This window comes from Geotrypetes seraphini, chromosome 12 (assembly GCF_902459505.1).
Source record: "Geotrypetes seraphini chromosome 12, aGeoSer1.1, whole genome shotgun sequence".
Classification (NCBI taxonomy): Eukaryota; Metazoa; Chordata; class Amphibia; order Gymnophiona; family Dermophiidae; genus Geotrypetes; species Geotrypetes seraphini.
The window spans coordinates 4,897,742-4,921,179 of NC_047095.1; the positions used below are offsets into that span (position 1 = coordinate 4,897,742).

Here is a 23,438-nt window from a genome sequence, read left to right on the forward strand (position 1 = left end):
CCAGTGCTAAAAACGCTAGCATGGCTTTGTAAAGGAGGGGGTAAATGATTAGTGTGGGGTTAGCATCTGAGCCTACAAAAATGGGAGGTGGTAAGGGTTCACATGCTTATTTTAATTGATGGTTGCATGCTAATGATCACATTAGCATATGGTAATTAATTGGACGCAATACAAAGTGACCTTTGCACATGGTAATGATCTGCATAAGGGCATGTAAAGGCCACCCTTGTCTGCAACTTAATATAAAGGACCCGACTGTATTATTTGTTCATTATTAGCATTTGATTAGCTGCTTTAGGGCTCCTTTTACTAAACCGCAATAGAGCTTCTGACCACTGACTGGTAAAGTAAATGCTCCGATGCTCATTCAATTCCTGAGTGTTGGAGCATTTACCTCACCGGCCCACGGTAAAAAGCTATTTTGCAGTTTGATAAAAAGGGACTTTAATTTCTAGACTTCCAAAGCAACTTACAATTTTTATATATTAACTTACTCCCCTTCCTATGTATATCCTCTCCACCCTTTAATCCACCAAAACCCCAATCCTAAAACATTTTCCCCATCGTCACAAACCTACCAAAATTTTAAAAATGGCATTTTCCAATTTTCATTGGTGAGAATTATTAATGTGTTTCCTGTTTTATACAATAAAAGGGTCCTTGAATTTTTCAGAGTATTCCAAGAGTGTTTAGAAAGCTCAGTATCAAGGAGGCTCGCAAAGCTCAGAACCAGAATAAGAACCGCTATGTCGACATTCTCCCATGTAAGTATCACATCTTCCTACGATTGTGCTTCAGCACCAGTTCATACATATTTAGGAGGCAATTCGGTAACCTGGTGGCTTAATGCTGGGTTTTACTAAACCATGGAAGAGCTTCTTACCGCAGGCAAACGAGGTAAATGTTCCACTGCTCATAGTAATTGAATGAGAATCGGAGCATTTAGCTATCCTGTCCGCAGTTAGGTGGCTTGATGCCATCCACTTAGTGCCAATTCTACCTCAGCATCTTGCCACCAAGATTCTGTTATAGAATATTTATTTTATTCATTTCCAGGAGCTTGATATACTGCCAATGGCTACATTTATGCATTTATGCAGTACACAGCAAATGTACCCCATTTTTACTAAGCTGTGGTAGAGGTTTCTAAATGCTAAATGTTTTGACCCTGCTCCGACATTCATAGAGTTCCTATGAGTGTCAGAGCAGCGTTGGAATATTTAGTGCTCTGGGCTGCAGTAGAAACCTCTACCACGGCGCCTTTAAAAATTAAAAGAAAAAGGGAAAAAATTGCAAAGGAAGAGAGGAAACAAAGAGCAAGATGAAAGGAACTAGTGTAAATCAGCATTGATGTGTTTACATTTAGGAGTGCTTACTGAGGTGAGTCTATGGCTATCTTATGTGGACATGCCTCAGAGTGCTGTGTAGTGCTGGGGGGAGCTGACCATACTTGGGATTTGAACTCATGACCTTTAGAAAATGAGAACAGGGCTTTTACCCATTGAGCCATTCAGGTGCATTCTACCTATCAGGTGCACCTTGATGATCTCACAATGAGGTCACCATTGTGCAGCTGGAAACATCCATTTGCTTTGAACTAGAAGCCATGGTGAGGTCTGTATCTCTTTTTTTTTCTATTCTTAACCTTTTGGAAATGAAGTTATTTATGTAATTTTTTTTTCATGAGCCTTGCTTGCTTAATGCAGCTCTTTCAAGACTTTGCACATTGAAGCACTCTTTACTCAGAAAAAGAGAAGCTTTTTAAGTAAGCAATATAAAGATATATTTTTCATGAGCTGTGCTTGTTAATGGATCTTTTCCTATAATTAGCAAATACCATTGCTGTTTGCCCACAAAAATAGAGGATTTTGCCTGCAATATATCTGTATTCATGTGCCCTGTTTATGTGGTGCATTATTAAATGTATTTTGAAGAGCTTATTAATATTAATAATAATAATAACTCTATTCTTGTATACCACCCATCCATAAAAGATCCGGGCGGTTCACAGAGAAGAAGAACTGTACAATCAGTGAAATATATAAAAATAAAATAAAGCAAAAATAAAAGCCCCATAAACCTATTTAGCAGAACACATTGGAGACATCCAAAGCCCGCCTAAGTCCCATCCACCTAACTCACATCTGTCGATCGCCCAAGTCACGCTCAAAAGTAGACCTGCTTTTCAATCGCCTACAATGTAAGCATTAGGTAGATGTACTCAGGTGCTCAGAAATATGCTAATCGCACTAGAGACATCCACATCAAAGCCTTACCCACACCACACCCCTCACTACACCCATGCCACATCCAAGCCAGCTTTTTAGGTGCAGCTTTTTCCGGTGGGCATCCACAAAATTGTGGATGTCTATTTGTAGAATTGCGTCCAGCATTTGGACATCTAAGTTCCAATTAATGCTTGCTAAAGTCCAATTAATGCTTGCCTAAGCTGAAGGATGACCAAATCGTGGATGCCTTCAGTTAGGCATCCTTTACAGAATCCACCCTTAATGTGTGCTAAATTAGTTAGCGCACTAAATTGGCTAGTGTCCCTTGTTGAATTCACCCCTTATAACATTAATATGTAATTATTGTAACATTATATATTTGGCACTGCAAAAGATTATTATAATAAATGCTATTAATAACAATTTCTATTTTCACAGATGATTATACCCGTGTTTCATTGTCTGTAATAAGCAGTGAGCCCGGATCAGATTATATCAATGCGAGCTATATTGATGTAAGTCATTATTGTTCTCAATGACATTTTTGCATCATTAGATTACTAGGTTTTGGGTTATGTTTTTTTTTTTTTAAATGTAAAACTAGGTACAGCTTTGTTTTTAGTAGAAGCTGAATCTCTTTCTTTAAAGGAAGACAAAAAAGAGGGTAATTTTATAGCAGGACAAGTAGGTTAATATGGCAGGAAGGTGCCTATTTTTGGCTAGTTTATAAAGACCTATAAGTACCTATGTTTTATTAGATTCTTGATATACCACCTTTTCTGTGGTACAACCAAAGCAGTTTTACATATTACCTGCAGGTACTTTCTCTGTCCCTAGTGGACTCAAAATCTAATCCCCCCTTCTACAAAGGTACATTGCCCAACAGCGCGAGCTAAATGCCGAGCCATCCATACGCGTAGGAATAGAATGAGTGGCTCGACATTTAGCTTCTTAGCAGCGCGGCTTTGTAAAAGGGGGATGGGTAAGATTTGTACTTGGTTGCCATGGAGGTTTACTTGACTTGTCCAGGTTCACAAAGAATCTCTTCCCCAGGTTCTCAGCCTGCTACATTAACCATTTAGGCTACCCTTCCATAATCTCTGTATTTTTATAAAATACTAGCACAAATCCTACAGAATGTGTTTGAAGACATGGACATTATGCTTTCTCAAGATCATGTGTGCTTTATAAAATGGGCAAGTAAATTGCGACCCTGTCCACGTTTTACCCAAATTCTGCCCCTCAGCATACCTATTGTACAAGTATACACTGACCTGCAGCACATGTAGGTTCAAGCACAAACCACTTATCAACATTTTAGCCTTGAAAATTGTATATAAAATTAACCCCCACTCCCCAAAATAGGAACGACAGTTATAAAGTCCATGGATTATATATTTTTACTAAAAGGCCAGGGGCAGAGAGGGTGGGAGAGAAGAGAGAGGGAGTGATATTGTATGTACGGGGGTTGGGTGGGGGGTTGAGAAGTGGCAGAGGGAAAGGTAACAACAACCTAATTTTATATAGTATATCTATGGGAGGGAAGTGGGGGGGGGGGGGGAGTGGTTGGAAAGGCCTATCCAAAATAGCAAATCTGGCTACACCATTGTGTACACATATTAAAACTATTTCATACTTTGCACTAGCTCCTTTTTATTTTTTTGGCAGCTGACAGAATAGCACATCTGTTTTGGAAAATGTCATGGAAAACTACTATATTTCTCCCTAACTGTGAAATACTCAAAGGAATTCCCATTTTTAATGCAGCTTAAAAAAATATACATGCTGTGAAACCCACACAAACCTGTAGCCACGTTTCAGGAAAGCAATTTTCAACTCTGCCAATTTGCCTAAAGTCCTTTCAAAATTACCCTGATATTCTGCATGTAAGCAAGGGAAATAGAAGAGTACAGAAGGATTTTAAATGAGGAAAAGCAGAGCTCTCGGGAGTTGTTCATTATTGTGGCTGGTTACTCACTGTCTCCATTATCTTCATACAAGTAGGGCTTTATACATGTACAGCTGTTAGTCTAAATAGATGTATTTATATACTGGCACTATTTTTGATGGAGTTTGTACCACTGTGCTCTTCTGACCCTTTGTATTTGGATTCCAAGGGAATTTAGGAAGCTCAGTATCAAAAAGGCTGGCAAACCTTTGAAGTATTTCATGTATAAATGTGGTGCTAAGGACACTGACCCAGATCTGGCCAATTTCTCTGCATCTCTTCCCTTCATTAACATGTCGCCTGCAATGTTCAAGGTCATGGCATTCAGCGGTTGTCTTCGCTCCTATGCTGGAGTTATGCCTAATCCGCCTGCTTTTCAAGATATCCATAAGTATATGCAAACAAGTCTCATGCATAATTATTATGGACACTCCTAAAAGCAGACGACTTGGAAGTGTCTATATAATTAGGATAAGGACCTTTAGTCTATGGTAATAGTATTTTGGCACTTCACTTACCTAATCTCAACATTTAAGTTTGGATCCAGCCAGGAACTGTAATTAATCAACTCACTTTCCTGTACCTCATCATAACCCATAGCTCAATTTTTAATATTTGATGATACATACTGTGCGTTCTTTCTCAACAGGGATTCAAAGAGCCAAGAAAGTATATTGCTGCCCAAGGTAGGAATCTCTGTGCTCTCATTCGTGCATCAACCTTTGCTGATCATAACTGTTCAAGCTATTTTAAAAGATATAAAAGTGTGACATTAAATAATATACTCTTCCCTCTCAATTCTGTCCCCTGCCAAGGACCCAAGGATGAGACTGTGGATGATTTCTGGAAAATGGTCTGGGAACAGAAAGCAACAATAATTGTCATGGTGACTCGCTGTGAGGAGGGAAACAGGGTAAGGGACAGCAAAACCTACATGTCACACTTCTACACATACTAAACACTATTGCATCATTTTGTAAAGATATAACTTGATGGGGGAGGTGATAGTGAAAGGGGACAGCCTTGAGAAAAGCCCCAGCCGACGGAACTCAAAAGAAAGGATAAGTTATAACTTTTTGAAATGAATATTTTAAGAAAAAGTGATGATTTAAAAATTAAATTATTAAATCTATAAGTTATGATTAAAAAAAATGGAGCAAAGAAAAAAATTAAAAACTAGAAAAAGAAAAAAAGATGGATTGATGACGATCTCTGCAGTCTTCGAAATAAAACAAGGGAAAGATTATTGCGCAAGACTCTGAAGATCTAGATAATATGATAGATTTACTGAATGTGTTTAATGCTTACTGAATATATGTGATTCACACATTTTTGAGAAAGTGATCGTTTATTAACTATGCATGTCAGGTTGTCTTGTGCGCTATCCTTATTTTAAGTGACTTTTACTGAATAGGGCCTCTAGGGATCATTTTATCACTCTCGCACTAACTTTTCTGCAAACCATTTCAACATTTATTTATTTAATTCATTTTCTATTCCATTACCTCCAAAGAGCTCAGAATGGGTTACAGGTTGACATTCATAGTTTACAGTTAACAGGTTACAATTTGCCAAAGTTACAGTACAAGTTTTTTTCATACAAGTTTTTATCCTAATTTGACACATACTAGGAATCTATCAATATACGTAGTTGCAGTGCAAGATTTATCAATATCTTAATGTGACACAAACTGATATACATTAATATTTCTTTCTAATCTATTGGCCTTAGGTAGGTGAGTTAGGTGAAGAGGTGGGTTTTGTTTTTTGCTTTTCTAAAACGGAGTCCTTTATGAGATCTGATCTACTCAGTGTTATAGAGATATCTAATAAATTTGAGGCTTTTTGGTTTTTGTTTGTTTTTTTAGACCAAATGTGCAGAATACTGGCCAGCAGTTGAGTGTGGTACAAAGAGTTTTGGAGATGTGGAAGTGAAAACAAATGATGAGAAGATATGCCCTAATTACATAGTTCGAAAAATGCATATTACCAATGTAAGTTACATCACTCATTCATCTTGTACTTTCTTATTATGATAGTTATCCCAGTTAAGGTTTACTGGTTAAGACTTTCAATAATACTGTTGGTCAGCAGATGTCAGTCTCCCAAGTCTTGATATAGGTTTTTTCCAAGTTGAACAGAACCTGCAGGCTATGTAGGACACAGAATTCATAGTACTGACCTGTTCTTTCCATTTAATATGTACTTTGTAAGAAATTCTCCTTATTTTTCACTGGGAATCAGCTAGCTTTTTAAAATAGATAGATAGGATAACTAGCTAAGGGGCCTTATTTATTAAAGTCTTTTCCCTTGGACAGTGAGACAGGATATCATGAACCAAGCTCAAAAACACTTTATCCCACTCCCAAAGGAAAAAGTGATATTGCATTCTTTTATCTTCCACAAATAGCCTATGTACCTCAGAGTCCTAGGATATATGGTGGCTTTTTTTATTTTGTGTTTATTATGAATTCAGAGGACAATTCTAAAAGCGGGAACCTTCTTTTAGATGCCCCAATGCCTTGCGGTGAAAGCTTATTCAGTAAAAACATCTGGGCAGCGATAAACAAATACAAATTCAATATCTCAGAGGCTACAAAAAAACTATTATGACAATGAAATTGAAAATAAAACCTTAGACATGAAAAAGCTATTTCACCTTGTATGCAGCTTGATAGCACCCTCCCAAACATGGCACTTGGATCGCCACACTCAGCCAGTGGCCCAGGACTTTGCTGACTTCTTCCTCAACAAAATCAGAATAGTCCAAACAGAAGTAGAAAAAAAATGATCCTCACTCTGAGACCAACATACCCCACACTTGAAAGCCCAGATGAACCCTGCAGTGCTGGCCAAATATGGAACTCCTTCACACCTTTAACGACCTCCAAGACAGCAAAACTGCTAAAAAATCTATCCGCCCATAGTAGCCCCCTAGACAACTGCCCCTCTTACCTTTTCGCTACTGTAACAGAAGCTAAGATCACATGGATCACCAAATTCCTAAATATCATTTTAGATCAAGGTCAACTTCTGGCAGAAATGGGAAAAATAGCACTCACACCAGTACCAAAATCACAGAATGCAGATCTCTCCACTCCCTCAAATTATAGACCTATGCTGGCATCCCATACTCACCAAGCTCATAGAAACCCATGTAAGCAAATAACTCCCAATCTATATTGAACATACTCCAGTCTACATCCCTCTCAATTCAGATTCTGACCACAGCACAGCACCAAACTCTTCCTTCTAACCCTGACCACAAAAATCTAACAGATACTAAGCACAGGCCAACAAGAAGATCTTCTCCAATTCAACGTCTCCGCAGCTTTCAACTCAGTAGATCACTACCTCAGAAATAGGAATAACAGGAAAAAGACAATACCTCATGAGAAAAGACAAAGTCTTCCCCAACAGCTTGAAGGCCTTCTGTTGGAGTACCCTATGACTCTTCCCTCTCCCCAATTTTATTCAATCTATTCATGAACTCCCTCAGTAACATCATACTCAACAACAACAATTGCATGTTTTCATATGCAGATGACATCCTTTTTATCATCCCAATAACAAGCAAACTTGACACTATCCCCAAAATCTCTGACAGCATCAACAAGATACAAACATGGGCCACAATCAACAAACTCAAATTAAATGCCTCAAAAACCAAAATTCTCTGGTTTCACACTTCACTACAGACAGCTCCAACCTTCCATCAGGAACCACCATCAAGGTAGAAAAATTATCCAAAGTACTGGGTGTAATATTAGACTCTACACTATCCCTAGAATCACAAATTTCCAACCTCTGGAAGAAAACCTTCTTCACTATGAAACAACTGAGACTCATCAGACCATACTTCCATCAACGACACTTCACACCACTTGCTCAGATGCTAATTATATCACAACTGAAGTACTGCAAATCCATCTATGTGGACATCAATACCACCCTACCCCGCAAACTGCAGCTCATGCAAAACACAGCAATAAAACTCATATTCAAGCTGAAAAAATATGATTTAATCTCTGGCTACCTGTCCCAGTCTGAATAAATTTCAAAATTTCCTTTATAATGTTCCACATACTTATTCTCCTTGGCATGGCCCTCTTCGCACAGAAATCTCAATAAACTCCAGCCAAAGCTCCTCTTAACAAAAACCCTCAAGTACAAATGCATATTTAACACCATGTTCACATATATTGGTGCAAAAGCATGTAACAGTCACCCAACAACCATCAGAACCGAACTGAACTACCTAGCATTTCATAAGAAGCTAAAGACCTACCTCTTCGACTCCATATATTTTATTGACAATTTAACTATAGGTCCCAAACTGGTATCTCCCGTCTCATCGGTACCTATGCTATGTAGCCTACTAGCTCAGTTCTATTAACTACCTCTTCACTTCTCAAATAACTGAACAATTCTTATCTCTCTATGGAACTGTATCTTCTCCCATTTTGTATGCCCATAATTTCAAATTGTAAATCACCTTGAATCTGTTAGGACATAGTGTGACTCAGAAATCCAAGATTAGATTAGATATTCTGTTTTAGAATACTAGTATAATGTAGCATACCCACAGTTCACCAACCACAGATGCGGCATAACTGTGAACACCTAAGTGCAGCAGGTATTCATGAAACTTCCAGTATTCTGTAAATTTGCATATGTAAGTGGCAGCCTCACCTAAGCCCCTCCCATGCTACACCCATGTCAATGTGCTCTTGCATTTAGAGGCTATGCCACTTACCACTTACACGCATCCTTACAGAAAGGTGCTTAGTTTCTTTTCTGATAGACCCTCATGTGAGTGTTCACTTATCTACAAAAGTGCAGGCAATCTTTACCTTCAAGCACATAAGAGACACCTAAAAACAAGTGTTGCCCTTTCAGCATGTGCATTTAATTAATTTGATTAACTTTGGCATTGATGTTTCCTTGAGAAGTACTAGCACTGGTAAAATCCTTTGCATTGCACAGATAAAGGAGAAGGGTTCTGGAAGAGATGTGACTCACATCCAGTTCATTGGCTGGCCAGACCACGGAGTACCCGAAGATCCACACCTTCTTCTCAAACTGCGGCGCAGAGTGAATGCGCTCAGCAATTTCTTTTCCGGTCCAATTGTCATCCACTGCAGGTAAGCAGAAAAACATGTTCAGAGCATCCTCAGGTCACTTTTTTTAAATATTTAGTTCCCTTACTTTGGAATGGGCTTCCTCCAGAAGTCCGGGAAGGGAGGGGGAGGGGGGGTTGGAAGGGAGGGTACAGTACAACCAGTGGCGTAGCGAGGGAAGGAAGTTTTCAGGGCTGTGGCGCCCTATTTCTTTTATGGAATATCAGTGTAATAGCAAAAATATGGTCCTATATTTGAGGCACTAACCAGTTAGCTTCTGTGTTCCCCCAAGTTTTAGTGATACAGAATACGGAAAGTTATTGGGAGAAGTTACATGTGTACCTGTGTGTTATGGCCTGACGCTACCCCTGTGTGTGCCCACCTTCAAACTATGTGTTATATACGATGTGTACCTAGTAAATGCTAGAATACTGGGCCTGATTCTATAAATGGCGTCTATCAGTGCCCTGCTCCTAGGCACCGCTCAGCGCAGTTGTCAATCCACTGCTAGCTGTCATTTCTAGAATTGCACCTAGTGGCACCTGAGTCATACCACACCTATTCTCTGCCCCAACCATGCCCACTTTTCAGGTAGGCATCATTAGGCGGCAGAAGGCACCTCGACTTAGGTGTCACTAGGCGTTGCGCTGATATTGGCATGCAACTTTAATGTTTTTTTAGATTGGGTTTTACGCTAGGGTTACCATATGGCTCCAGAAAAAGGAGGACGGATTGAGACATCCGGGTTCTACTTCCATTGATTCCGTCCTCCTTTTTCTGGAGCCATACGGTTACCCTAGGTTTTACCTGCTTCGAAGATATTTATGCGTGGCCGAAATAGAATGTGCAAGGCAAAGAAAGAATAATGGGCCTCCAAGAGTGGGTGCTACATCCATACTTTAATAAAAGATCCTTTAAAAAAGTTTGAATGTAATACCCACTCCTGGAGGCCCCTTCCCCCTCTCCCCTCCCCGATATTCAGCAGTACGTAGCCAGCCAGGAACAGCTGCTGGCCAGCTAAGTACCACTTAGTCAGCTATCCACTGATATTCGGCGGAAGACAGTTAGCTGTCTCTCACTGAATATCCAACTTGGCAGATTGGCCGGTGACTTACTGGGTGATGGGATAATCGCGCGCCAGACGCCAGCGTGCCGACAATCCAGCGCCGACAATTTATCACAAGACAGAAGCGCACGGGGGAAAAAGTAATTTTTAAAGAGCTCTGACTGGGGGTTTGGGGTGGCAACCCCCCCCCCCCCCGCTTTATTGGTTAGTGTTCGCGCTGCCGTTGCGGGGGGGTTTTTGGGGGGGTGAACCCCCCCATTATAGAGAAAACGGAACTTTTCCCGAAAAAAATCAGAAAAAGTTCCGTTTTCGCTATAATGGAGGTTTCCAACCCCCGAACCCCACTCCAACAGCAGCGCAAACACTAACCAATAAAGTGGGGGGGTTGCCACCCCAAACCTCCCGTCGGAGCTCTTTAAAAATTACTTTTCCCCCGTGCGTTTCTGTCTTGCACTGAATTGTCGGCGCTGGATTGTCAGCGCGCTGGTATCTTGCGCGCCACTGACTATGAACCGACTTACTGTGTTGTTAGACATAGCTTGTCACCACTAATATCCAGCGGCTGGCTGGCTAAGGCTAACAGCTAGATAAACCTGCCTAAAAAGCAAGACTGTCTTTCACTGCTTTGCCTTAGTTGGCCAGCCTCTGAATATCGGCGTGGCGCTAAATCAGAGGCAGTGAACTTTGACCCGGATATTCAATGCTAATGACTGAATACAGCATTGAATATCCAGGATCACCATGGACCATGGTAGATAATTAATCTGCCTCCCACGGCGTCAAGATTGGGCCCATTTGTGTGTTCACATACATGCATAAATGACTAGAACAGGGGTGTCCAATGTCGGTCCTCGAGGGCCGCAATCCAGTCGGGTTTTCAGGATTTCCCCAATGAATATGCATTGAAAGCAGTGCATGCACATAGATCTCATGCATATTCATTGGGGAAATCCTGAAAACCTGACTGGATTGCGGCCCTCGAGGACCGACATTGGACACCCCTGGACTAGAATATCAGCATTTACTCATGTGCTTGTCACCTAACTTTAGGTGGCTTGCTATAGAATTACTTCCAAATTTTGTTAGTTTTCTTCATGTGTCACGTTTTTTCCTTAGTTTTTGATTTAGTGCTATGTTACTTATTCTTCATTAGTTGTTTTATTCTTTGTGAACTGTTTTTTTTTGTGTGTGTGTGTGGACCCCTCAGCCCGTTCCATTCCTCTTCCCTTTCTTTGTTGCCTCTTTCTCCTCTCCTTGTTTCATTGCTATCACATTCTCTCATTTTAATGTATTTCCTTTCCAACTTTGTTTTAGTCTGTAACCCGCCCCGATTGTTTCAGAGAAGGCAGTGTATTAAGAATCTTAATAAACAATAAATAATCAGATTTAATAAACCCTGTAAACTGTATAAATATTTTAAAAAATGGGGATAAAGTGCCACAAAACCCCCCAAAAGAAACCCAGAAGGGCTTAATGTACTAGAATAGAGGATTGTACCCAGTTAACTAAGGCTGACCGAGTCCATTCTGGATATTCAGCGGCGCATAACTGGATAGTGCCACTACATATTCAGGCCGACAACCAGTTCTAGGGTGGTCCAAGAGTAGACCTACTCAGGCTCTACTGTAACTATCTGGATAACTTTGAATATCAGAAATACCTGGCAGGTGACCTAATACTCAGATATTCAGCATTGGTATGTGGATAGGGGCTGGCACAGAATATTCAGGCATGATTCAGCTAGTGCTGGTCAGCATTTTTTTAAAAAAGCTGACCATCACTAGTTGAATATTGACTGGTTGGTCTTTTGGGAGCCTAATCATATAATAATACAAGAAGCCGCTGAAAAGTTCTCAGCCCAACCAAGAGAATTATGTGAAGCCATAAAACTTACTATTCATCTAGTACAGGGGTAGGGAACTCCGGTCCTCGAGAGCCGTATTCCAGTCGGGTTTTCAGGATATGCATGAGATCTATTTGCATGCACTGCTTTAATGCATATTCATTGGGGAAATCCTGAAAACCCGACTGGAATATGGCTCTCGAGGACCGGAGTTCCCTACCCCTGATCTAGTAAATGGGCACAGGTATAGGGAAACCAAGCCATTGTGACATCACCAATGAGGTTGGCTCTTAGCCATTGGCGGAATGAGGCATTATCCAAACAAGAGAGCTGACCCTAGTTCCTCCACAAAAGGAAAACTAGCCCAAACCAGAGTCTTGTGGACAGTTGATGTCCAAGATAACGGCTTTATTGAAACAACTTGATAATCCACATGAGAATGTCTAAAACCTAATGCACTGAGGCATTATGACATCACAATACGAGGGGCTGCTGGAAAGTTCTTAGCCCAATCAAGAAGAGAATGATGTGGAGCCATGAAACTTACGAGTTATTCCGCAGTTTTCTTAACACTTTTAATTTCATATCATTGAAAAGTGTCAAGCAAAGTATAGAATAACTTGTCAGTTTTATGGCTCCACATCATTCTCTTCTTGGCTGGGCTGAGAACTTTTCAGCGGCCCTTCATATCATTATACTAGAAACCACTGGACCAACAGCTAGTAACCATTAATGAAGTAGAAATGCAAATGTTAGAATGCACTGAAATTGTTCACTTTAAAAAAGTGTTAGCGTAGTGTCAAATTTAGAATCTCTTCAGAAACCTGCTTTTTTATTTACTTTGTTTTGTCAGTGCTGGTGTTGGGCGCACAGGGACTTACATTGGTATTGATGCTATGCTGGAAGGACTAGAGACTGAAGGCAGAATGGACATTTATGGCTACGTGGTAAAACTGCGCCGGCAGCGTTGCCTCATGGTTCAAGTAGAAGTAAGTCCCTAATGCTTCGCCATGCTTCCATTGGCACCGTTTTCAAGAGTTGCAACTTAGGGGTACGTTTATTAGCGTGTGCTAAGCAATTAGCATGTGAATCACAAACATACACATGGCTAGCACATACTCATTCATGCAGTAAGAACATAAGAAGTTGCCTCCGCTGGGTCAGACCAGGGGTCCATCGCGCCCAGCAGTCTGCTCACGTGGCGGCCCATCAGGTCCTTGACCTGTAAGTGATCCTTTGTCTAAAACCTTTCAAAATACCCTTTCATCATCCTATCTCTGTCTCTATTTATATCCCTCAATCCGCGTATCCTTCAGGAACTTGTCCAATCCCTCTTTGAATCCTCTTAATGTATTTTGTCCTATTACATCCTACGGAAGCGCATTCCAGGTGTCCACCACCCTCTGAGTGAGGAAGAATTTCCTAGTATTGGTTCTAAACCTGTCCCCTTTCAATTTTTCAATTTTTCCGAGTGCCCCCTTGTTCTTGTAGTTCCCAATAGGCTGAAGGGCAATTCTGTAATTTAGGGGCCTGCATCTATGCACCAGTTGTGCACACAAATGTCTAGAATATGACCACCAGAGATACAGGAAGGCCTGGGGGCAGTTCTTCTTGGAGGGCTGGGGGATGCTCCAGGGTTCTTCTTTTGAGGACATGTCCGGGGGTCCAGAAAACTTTTCAAAACCCGGCACTTTGTCCAGGTTTTGAAAAGCTTGGAACAAATCACCATCGGACAGGAGTGCATTCGCCACATGATGACATCACGCGCACATATGTATGTGCGTGACATCATCACGTCACATCCGCGCATGCACAGATGCGCTCGTGCTCGACAAGAGCAGGGGGTGGCGGGCAAGGGTGGGGGCAGGACTGGCGCATAACAGGGCGGGGATGGGGACGGGGACGGTCTAGGGGGTCTAGATTTTCCAAATGGAAAATCTGGTAAACCTACTACAGGGGGAGAAGGTGAACTGCATGGTGCTTGCAGTCAGGGAGGGAGGGGACTTTGTTGGGGACGGGTGCGGATGGGCAGACTAGATGGGCCATTTGGCATTTACACTTCTCCCTCATTATTCGCGGGGGATACGGGCAGAGCCGAACCGTAAATGGCGAAAGCCCGCGATTATCCGGCTCTGACCCACCCCCACCTCCCTGCCGCATTCCCGGCCTTACCTGGTGGTCTAGCAGGCTTTTGGAGCAGGAGCGATCTTCCTACGCTCCTGCCCCATGCAGATCGCCATGAAGAAATGGCTGCTGTGAGTTCCCGTAGTCTCTCGAGACTACGACGGGAACTCCCTACAGCCATTTCCTCATGGCGATCTGCACGGGGCAGGAGCGTAGGAAGATCGCTCCTGCCCCGAAAGCCAGCTAGACCACCAGGTAAGGCCGGGAAGACAGCAGGGAGGTAAAAAATATGTTTTTTTAAATTTTCCCCCTCCCCAGAAAAAAATTGCGATTATGTGAAATCGCGAGTGCAGAAACCGCGAATGGGGAGGGGGAAGTGTATCTGCCATCATGTTTCTCTGTTTCTATCTATAAACACAAGTAACATAGAAAGGAAGAAAATAATATATATATATTTTTTAATTATGTGGGTGCCAGCCCAGTATGACGTGACCTGTAGGCCTATATTAAGAATTAGGCTAAGAATTAATTGCATTAGCCTAAGAAATTATAAAATTGTACTTTTTTGTTAAAACGGTACGTGATACATAATTTTAAATGTGATTTTTGTGATCAGCAGCCAAAAATCTGTAAGATACACCCAAAAGTATTGAAAAAGCAAAAACTTGTTGTCCAGTGTTTCATATCGTATTCAATTTAAAATTTTAATGTTAACACACACAGCCTTTCATACAATTGAACCCAGTTATCTAAACACTTTAACTATTCCATATGTTCCATCACGCGTGCTTAGGTTTTTACAAGACAATAGATTAGCTCTGTCATCACCCAAAAGAATAAATTGGGAATGTACCAGATGTAAAGCCCTTTTTTAACTAGCACCATGTTCTTGGAATCAACTTCCTAAAAATATTCATCTTGAACTGAATTTTAAAGCTTTGAAGACATTATTAAAGGCTTGCTTTTTTCACTCTGCTTTGGGTCAGACATTCCTCAGAAATAGCATATTTATTAAAAAGATAATGTATTTCTTATGGAGCGTTTTTTTTTTTTTTTTTTTAGAAGGCATGCCACTTTATTTTCTCTTGTATGATTGCATAGGCCTTTCTTATATGTTACACAGAGTTCCTTTCCTTTTTTTTTATTGAATATGTTTTAATTGTTAGCCGCAGAAAACTGTTGTAAGCTTCTGTGGAATATCAAATTTTAATAAACATAAATCCCTATGGGTGGTAGATGCATGGAACAGTCTCCTGGAAGAGGTGGTGGAGACAGAGACTGTGTGTGAATTCGAGAAGGCATGGGATAGGCAAGTGGGATCTTTTAGAGAGAGAAAGAGATAATGGTTACTGCAGATGGGTAGACGGGATGGGCCATTTGGCTTTTATCTGCCATCATGTTTCTATGATTTCAGGGCATTTACCGCAGCAGCAGCTGCTAGTGCAGCTTTTTAAAAAGGGGAGGAGGGGGTAAATCGGCTAGGATAAATGCATAAATACTGCATAAAACAGTCCTATTTTTCCACTGGCATAGTAAGGGGAGTGCATGAGGGGGAAGGTCCACCCCAGGTGCAGTCTTTGTAAAGGCCGCAGGCACCTGTCCTCTTTTCTGCCCCCCTCGCCGCATGCCCCTTCCCTCGTATCTCTTTTAATTTTCCTGCGCAAGCAGCATTATGAACTTTCTGCCCGAGTCGGTGTTACCTCTCTCTGATGTCACTTCCGGACCCCGCACCTAGGAAGTGACGTCAGAGGGATAGTTGACATGACGCAGGCGGCAAGTTCGTGCTGTTGCTCTCGCTTAGACAAGCTAAAAGGTATGGGGGTAGGGAAGGGGGACGTACGCGACAGAGGAGGTCAGGAAGGTGCGGGGGGGGGCAGAGAAGAGGGCGGGGAGAGCCGCGTACCACTTACCCTCGCTACACCACTGAGGCTCATCTTAGCCGTTTAAATGGTGACTGCCACACTTAACCAGCTAGGTTTTATCTGGCCATGTATGCCTGGATATTCAGTGCCAGTGCCCGAACATGACCTAGCATAATCTTGACGGCAGACAAAACGCTGACCACCACTGCAGGCCTGACTCAAAAGAGTTATAACGCCCTGAGGAGGGAGGGAGAAGGCAAAGAGAGCAATGCCAGTTTAGGGATCGAAGGGAGAAGGGGAGCAAACTTTTGGACCAGGTGGATCACTGGTGGTGAGCTCAGAGACTTGGGATTTCAGCTAGGATTACTAGATTTTGCTGAAGGAAAATCCAGACCCATGGTCATGCCCTCCAGGCACGCTCAGTTCCGCCCCATTCCTCTGGTGCCATGCCCCATTCTGCCCCCAGATGGCATCCATGCATGCGCGGACACGACACAATATCACGTACGCGTGAATGCGCATGATATCACTACGTTACATCTATGCATTCATGGATGCCCCTTTCTGACTCGATTATGACTGAAGTTTTTCAAAACCAGGACAAAGTGCCAGGTTTTGAAAAGCCATCCAGACCCCTGGACATGTCCTCGAAAAGAAGGACATGTCCGGAGAAATCCAGACAACTGGTAACCCTAATTTTGGCACCCTGTATTTCCAGTGCCCTGGGCCAGATCCTCACCTGGTCCAGTGGTTGAGCTGGTCCTACACCCCTGGCTGAATATCTACCTTCCCAAGCTCCGTCCTTACAACCTCTCCTTGAAATCTCTGCATTTTATGGCTCTCCATGTGTAAACAGCAGCTTTCAGAAGCCAGCAATTTATATATGGAAATGATAACATTTGCACATGGATATGAGTCTAAAATAAATGAGTCTTTCTTTTCATCTTCATTTTGACTTCTAGGCTCAGTATATCTTGATTCATCAGGCTCTGGTAGAGTACAATCAGTTTGGTGAAACTGAATTGAACTTATCGGAACTACACGAAGCCCTTGAAAACATGAAGGAGAAAGATCCGCCTACTCACCCATCTCCACTGGAGGCTGAATTTCAGGTAAACAATAGACTAACATATTTGCAGTGAGATTTCTCTGGTGTGTTGACTTATTAATGGAAAAGAGGATGATCAAAATGTAATAAATAAGTGGGTTAATACTCAAATGCCATGAGTTGAATTCTGTCTACCAATATTTGGCCGAGTATTGCCTTAGAGAATCAATATGTCGTTTCTAAATATATTTCTAAGGTGCTCTTCAAATACGTAACCCCACTTCAATGAATGTCTACCAATATTTGGCCGAGTATTGCCTTAGAATCTACCAATATTTGGCCGAGTATTGAATTCTAGCCATTTTGTTGAATTCTAGCTGAAGTGGTTGGAGAGTATCCAGATATTCAGCAGCACTATCCAAATATTGACCAATGCAGCTCCACTTTAAACCCACGGGCTCGCACTGCAGGGAAGGCGGCAGACATCAAGAGCTCAGGGAAGAGAGCAGGACATGATTGGGGCAGAAAGCAGGGCTGGAAGATCGGGGCAGAGAGCGGGGCTTGAAGATTGGGGCAGAGTGCAGGGCGGCAATGGAGCAGGAGAGTCGGCAGAGACGTGTGCGACTGGTCCCCAGCAGTCGCTTCTTCTGTTGATCGGCCAGCCCAGATTTGTTTAGTGAATCGCGTCCCTGCCTACTTTGCATGCCATTTCCCCTCATTTGCATGCACGGATCGGAAGCGGATCAGAGGAGAAGTTAGTGAATCGGGTCGCAAAGGGGTCGCAAACTGATCGGTACACGATTGGTTTGCTTAGTGAATCTAGCCCATAGTCAGTTGTCAGTCATTAGCTCTCTACTGGAGCATACAATATGATGAAAAAAAATGGTTACTGCCCTTACTAAATTTCTTATCTCCTGTCATACAGCCAACACATGTACAAGCACATACAGGGTAGGCTTAACCTTGGACAGCTAAGGCAGCAGCATCTTCTTTTCTTTTATTTAAATACTGCCTATCAGTGGAGGTTGTCTAAGCGGTTTTTACATTCAGGTACTTAAGCATTTTCCTTATTTGTCCCAGCAGGTTCACAATCTACCTAACATATCTACAATCTACCCAACAACTCGGGGGGGAGGGAGTGGGGGTGGCAGCAAAGAAATGCTACAGTCAAAGCAAAAAATAAAAAAAGATCCAGGGAGCCAACTTAAAGAACTATCAGCACCTACCTTCTCCAGCAGGGAAGTGAGAATTTCCAATAACCCATTTACCTAGGTACGTTAGTGTGGGAGCCCACCGGGACAGTTAGGGAATAATGCTTGAGTTCCTGAATAATTTGTAATCCGCATAGAATTGTAGGATATGCGTAATATAAATTATTAAAAATAAAAATAAATAAATAAAATAGATTTGCCATCCTTATAGAAAATAAATAAATAAAATAGATTTGCCATCCATATAGAAAATAAAATTTGAAAATATATGGGTTAATATTCAGTTTAGAGCAAGTATCTTTATAAAATGGCAGCACAAAAGTCAAATAATGAAGACTACTTCAGTGGTCTCAAACTCGAACCCTTTGCAGGGCCACATTTTAGATCTATAGGTACTTGGAGGGCCTCAGAAAAAATAATGTCTTATTAAAGAAATGATCATTTTGCATGAGGTAAAACTCTTTATAGTTTATTCTAGGTTTCAAGGTTTATTAAATATTTGATGAATCGCTATATCTTTATACAAAGCGATGTACATAATAATAAAATAAATTAAGTTAAAATACATAGAGTATATATAAACAATAGGAATCCAAAATGACCAACAACAATTGGGAGGGAAGGGGGGTTAAAGTTACATCTATTATATTGAGAAATACATTTAAGGAAAAAACATTGGGGAGTAAGAGGATTTTAAAAGCAAAAATTAATAAAATAAAGTAAATTTTAGATATTAAAAGCCTGTTTAAAAAGAAATGTTTTCAGGAAAGAAATCTTTCCTTTTGGCTAAGTCTTAATAATAATATTGTAATTTATAGCTAAAGAGACATATGATCAAGAAACTATTTTATTTTACTTTTGTGATTATGATAACATACCGAGAGCCTCAAAATAGTACCTGGTAGGCTGCATGTGGGCCTCGGACCGTGAGTTTGAGACATAGTAACATAGTAGATGACGGCAGATAAAGACCCGAATGGTCCATCCAGTCTGCCCAACCTGATTCAATTAAAAAAAAATTTTTATTTTATTTTTTTTAATTTTTCTTCTTAGCTATTTCTGGGCAAGAATCCAAAGCTTTACCCGGTACTGTGCTTGGGTTCCAACTGCCAAAATCTCTGTTAAGACTTACTCCAGCCCATCTACACCCTCCCAGCCATTGAAGCCCTCCCCTGCCCATCCTTCACCAAACGGCCATACACCGACACAGACCGTGCAAGTCTGCCCAGTAACTGCCCTAGTTCAATATTTAATATTATTTTCCGATTCTAAATCTTCTGTGTTCATCCCACGCTTCTTTGAAATCAGTCACAGTTTTACTCTCCACCACCTCTCTCGGGAGCGCATTCCAGGCATCCACTACCCTCTCCGTAAAGTAGAATTTCCTAACATTGCCCCTGAATCTACCACCCCTCAACCTCAAATTATGTCCTCTGGTTTTACCATTTTCCTTTCTCTGGAAAAGATTTTGTTCTACGTTAATACCCTTCAAGTATTTGAACGTCTGAATCATATCTCCCCTGTCTCTCCTTTCCTCTAGGGTATACATATTCAGGGCTTCCAGTCTCTCCTCATACGTCTTCTGGTGCAAGCCTCCTATCATTTTTGTCACCCTCCTCTGGACCGCCTCAAGTCTTCTTACGTCTTTTGCCAGATACGGTCTCCAAAACTGAACACAATACTCCAAGTGGGGCCTGACCAATGACCTGTACAGGGGCATCAACACCTTCTTCCTTCTACTGACTACGCCTCTCTTTATACAGCCCAGCATCCTTCTGGCAGCAGCCACTGCCTTGTCACACTGTTTTTTCGCCTTTAGATCTTCGGACACTATCACCCCAAGGTCCCTCTCCCCGTCCGTGCATATCAGCTTCTCTCCTCCCAGCATATACGGTTCCTTCCTATTATTAATCCCCTGGATTAATAGACCACTGGATTACTGCAATATGCTTTATCTTGGTATAACGAAAGCAAAATGTAGGGTCTTGAAGCACTTAAGGGCAAATTCTATAAGAAGCGCCCAAAAGTTAGGCGCCACTATAGGCACTGTTCAGCGCGATTTGAGTAAAATTGGGAACTGTTTAGTGAATCATGCTGAGCGGTACCTATTTTGCAGGCACCTAAGGCCAGCTCTAGGCACAACTAAGGGCTCCTTTTACGAAGCCATGTTTACAGGTTGGTAGGGTTAGGACAAACGCAGCTTCAGAAAAGTGAGTCTTCAACCTTAGAAAACCTTTCTCAAATTATACTCAGGCTAAGTTATCACCAGAATCTGGGAGAAAAGAAACTCTTAAATTTATCATTGATCTGAAGCCACAATAAAGAGACCACTTTAGAAACATTTGGAAAGTCTCCACAGGATTTAAAGAAAAACAGAAAGTCACCACAAACCTAAATGTACTTCAGCCAAGCTCCCTTTCCTGGTCGCCGTGTGGCATGTAGGAGAACATGGGCAAACTTCAACTGCATCACAAGATGCCAGCTAGACCAGTGGGGGGCCTCCAGTTAGCCAGTTTTTTTTCAGTATTCCCATGATGAATGTGCATGAGAGAGATTCTCATGCACTGCCTGTGTACTGTATATTTAACACTACCGCCTATTTGAATAGCAACAATTTAATATATTTATCTTTTAAATCACCACAGCTGCCATTTAAAAGAAGTCATTGCCAGGTCAGAATATTGATCAGCTAATTCTTAGTTTTGCTGTAACCTGTTATCCACCCCAAAATGTTCTTAGACTATTCATTATTATTTTGTATGGAAGTAGATGTGGAACTTTTAACACTAAGAGCTCCTTTTACGAAGCCGCGTCAGCGACTTTTAATCACGTGCTAAGCCCCGCACTAGCCGAAAAACTATCGCCTGCTCTAGAGGAGGCGGTAGCGGCTAGCACGGCCGGCATTTTAGCGCTAACGTGCCTTCGTAAAAGGAGCCCTAAATCTCTGTAAACACAGGGTAAATTAGCGATCAGTGCTGCTTGCATCCATGTGATATGACAATGACACATTCGCTTCTTTTTTCTTTTTTTTCTTTTTATTAACTTTCACTTCTCTTCTTTGCTCAGAGGCTGCCTACCTACAGAAACTGGCGAGCACAAAACATTGCAAACCACCAAGAAAACAAAAGTAAAAACCGGAATCCAAACGTTATTCCATGTGAGTGACTGTATTGGTATCCAACATGAAATCTAACTGAATATATAAAGATCATACCTAAAATCTGAGAAGCTAGGTGTAATTGTGTGCGCTGTTATGACATCTCTTTTTGCTATAAATTTATCTTTGAAGGAAATACATGGCATGAGGATGATTCCAAGGCCTGGAATGGTTTGTGAGCAGAATCATATGTCATTATTGTGCTACTTCTATAAGTGACTTTTTGGGATTATTTACTGCAGTTTTATGACTATGCAAATAATGGTCCTTATGTACTAACGTGTGTTAACCAGTTACAACAGGGGTAGGGAACTCTGGTCCTCGAGAGCCATATTCGTCGGGTTTTTAGGATTTCCCCAATGAATATGCATGAGATCTATTTGCATGCACTGCTTTCAATGCATATTCATTGGGGAAATCCTGAAAACCCGACTGGAATACGGCTCTCGGGGACTGGAGTTCCCTTCCCCTGAGTTACAAGAATCTAGAGTGGAAAGGTTTGTTGTAAGCGCATGATAACTTCCAAAATTGATGCATTGTAACTGCAAAACCTTCATAAGAACTGTTGGGGGCGTACCAACACCTCATATAGTTTACATGGAGTACATGCATTGTTTCTGGGTTAACTGTACGAGCAGATGTTGGCACACATATATTAATTTAGATGGCATCAGCTATTCCATGTTATCTGCAATACAGTTCACAAGAAACAGTGGGAACAGGCAATGAACACTCCACGTAGGATCACTGATGTAAAAGAGTCTTGTTTATTCCAATAAAAGGTCATCTATAAACTGTGGACCCGACACAGCACTGTGTTTCGGCGAATCAAAACGCCTGCATTAGGGGTCACTGTAATGTTGTAATCTACTGTAATGTTTGTTAGTAGAAGGCTGGGTCAATCCAACACAGTGACCCCTGATGCAGGCGTTTTGATTTGCCGAAACACAATGCTATGTCGGGTCCACAGTTTATATATATATATATATATATATAAGTTCAAAGGTCTCTTGAAAAGCTGGCTCTTTAAGGACGCCTTCTATTGAGCTGCCTGAACTCAATATAACTCAAACATCCTAAAGTGGACTAAAATTCCATTAAATGAGAATGAAGTGGGCAACTATTTCCCATCCTATTGTCTTAACTCCTATGTTCATTTATTTGTTTATGAATTGTAATTAAACCCATCTTCCTCTTGTGTCCTGTAGTGTCATAGTTTTAACAACTGTGTGGTCTTTGTTTTTGTTTTTTCTCTTCTTTTTTTTCCCCCTGATTTTATTACTATTTGTAAATCGCATTGGATTATGACATTGCAATCAAATCAAATTTTTAAATAAACTTGAAACTTTTGCATCAGTGATCCTACGTGGAGTGTTCATTGTCCGTTCCCACTGTTTCTTGAATGCTTTTGTACCCGTGGCTTTTTGTCCTGTTGGACTTCTATTGTGTATCTGCATTACAGTTAACATGTGGTGTGTATTGTCTCTGGGTTAACTGTATGTGGTTAACATGGAGTAGTTAGCGCCACCTATTGAGCAAACATTAACTGCTCCATGTTAATTGCCATTCGGAAAAACTGAAAGGGGACAGATTCAAAACAAATGCAAGGAAGTTCTTCTTTACCCAGTGTGTGTTGGACACCTGGAATGCACTTCCAGAGGACGTAATAGGGCAGAGTACGGTATTGGGGTTTAAGAAAGGATTGGACAATTTCCTGCTAGAAAGGGGGATAGAAGGGTATAAATAGAGGATTACTGCACAGGTCCTGGACCTGTTGGGCTGCCGCGTGAGCGGGCTGCTGGGCACTATGGTCCTCAGGTCTGACCCAGCA

The 23,438-nt window shown here is 41.4% G+C and overlaps 1 protein-coding gene across 4 annotated transcripts in view; it reads left to right on the plus strand.

Annotated features, from left to right (window-relative positions):
- The window catches only part of PTPRC (protein tyrosine phosphatase receptor type C), a 294,186-nt gene that overhangs the window by 236,973 nt on the left and 33,775 nt on the right, over positions 1 to 23,438 (plus strand). For all 4 annotated transcript variants that reach the window (XM_033916186.1, XM_033916189.1, XM_033916188.1 and 1 more), the window contains 9 exons: positions 674 to 764; positions 2,667 to 2,743; positions 4,826 to 4,862; positions 4,992 to 5,089; positions 6,045 to 6,170; positions 9,163 to 9,320; positions 13,059 to 13,194; positions 17,154 to 17,303; positions 21,517 to 21,607. In XM_033916186.1, the coding sequence (XP_033772077.1) occupies positions 674 to 764; positions 2,667 to 2,743; positions 4,826 to 4,862; positions 4,992 to 5,089; positions 6,045 to 6,170; positions 9,163 to 9,320; positions 13,059 to 13,194; positions 17,154 to 17,303; positions 21,517 to 21,607 (964 nt within the window). The remainder of the gene's footprint in view (positions 1 to 673; positions 765 to 2,666; positions 2,744 to 4,825; positions 4,863 to 4,991; positions 5,090 to 6,044; positions 6,171 to 9,162; positions 9,321 to 13,058; positions 13,195 to 17,153; positions 17,304 to 21,516; positions 21,608 to 23,438) is intronic.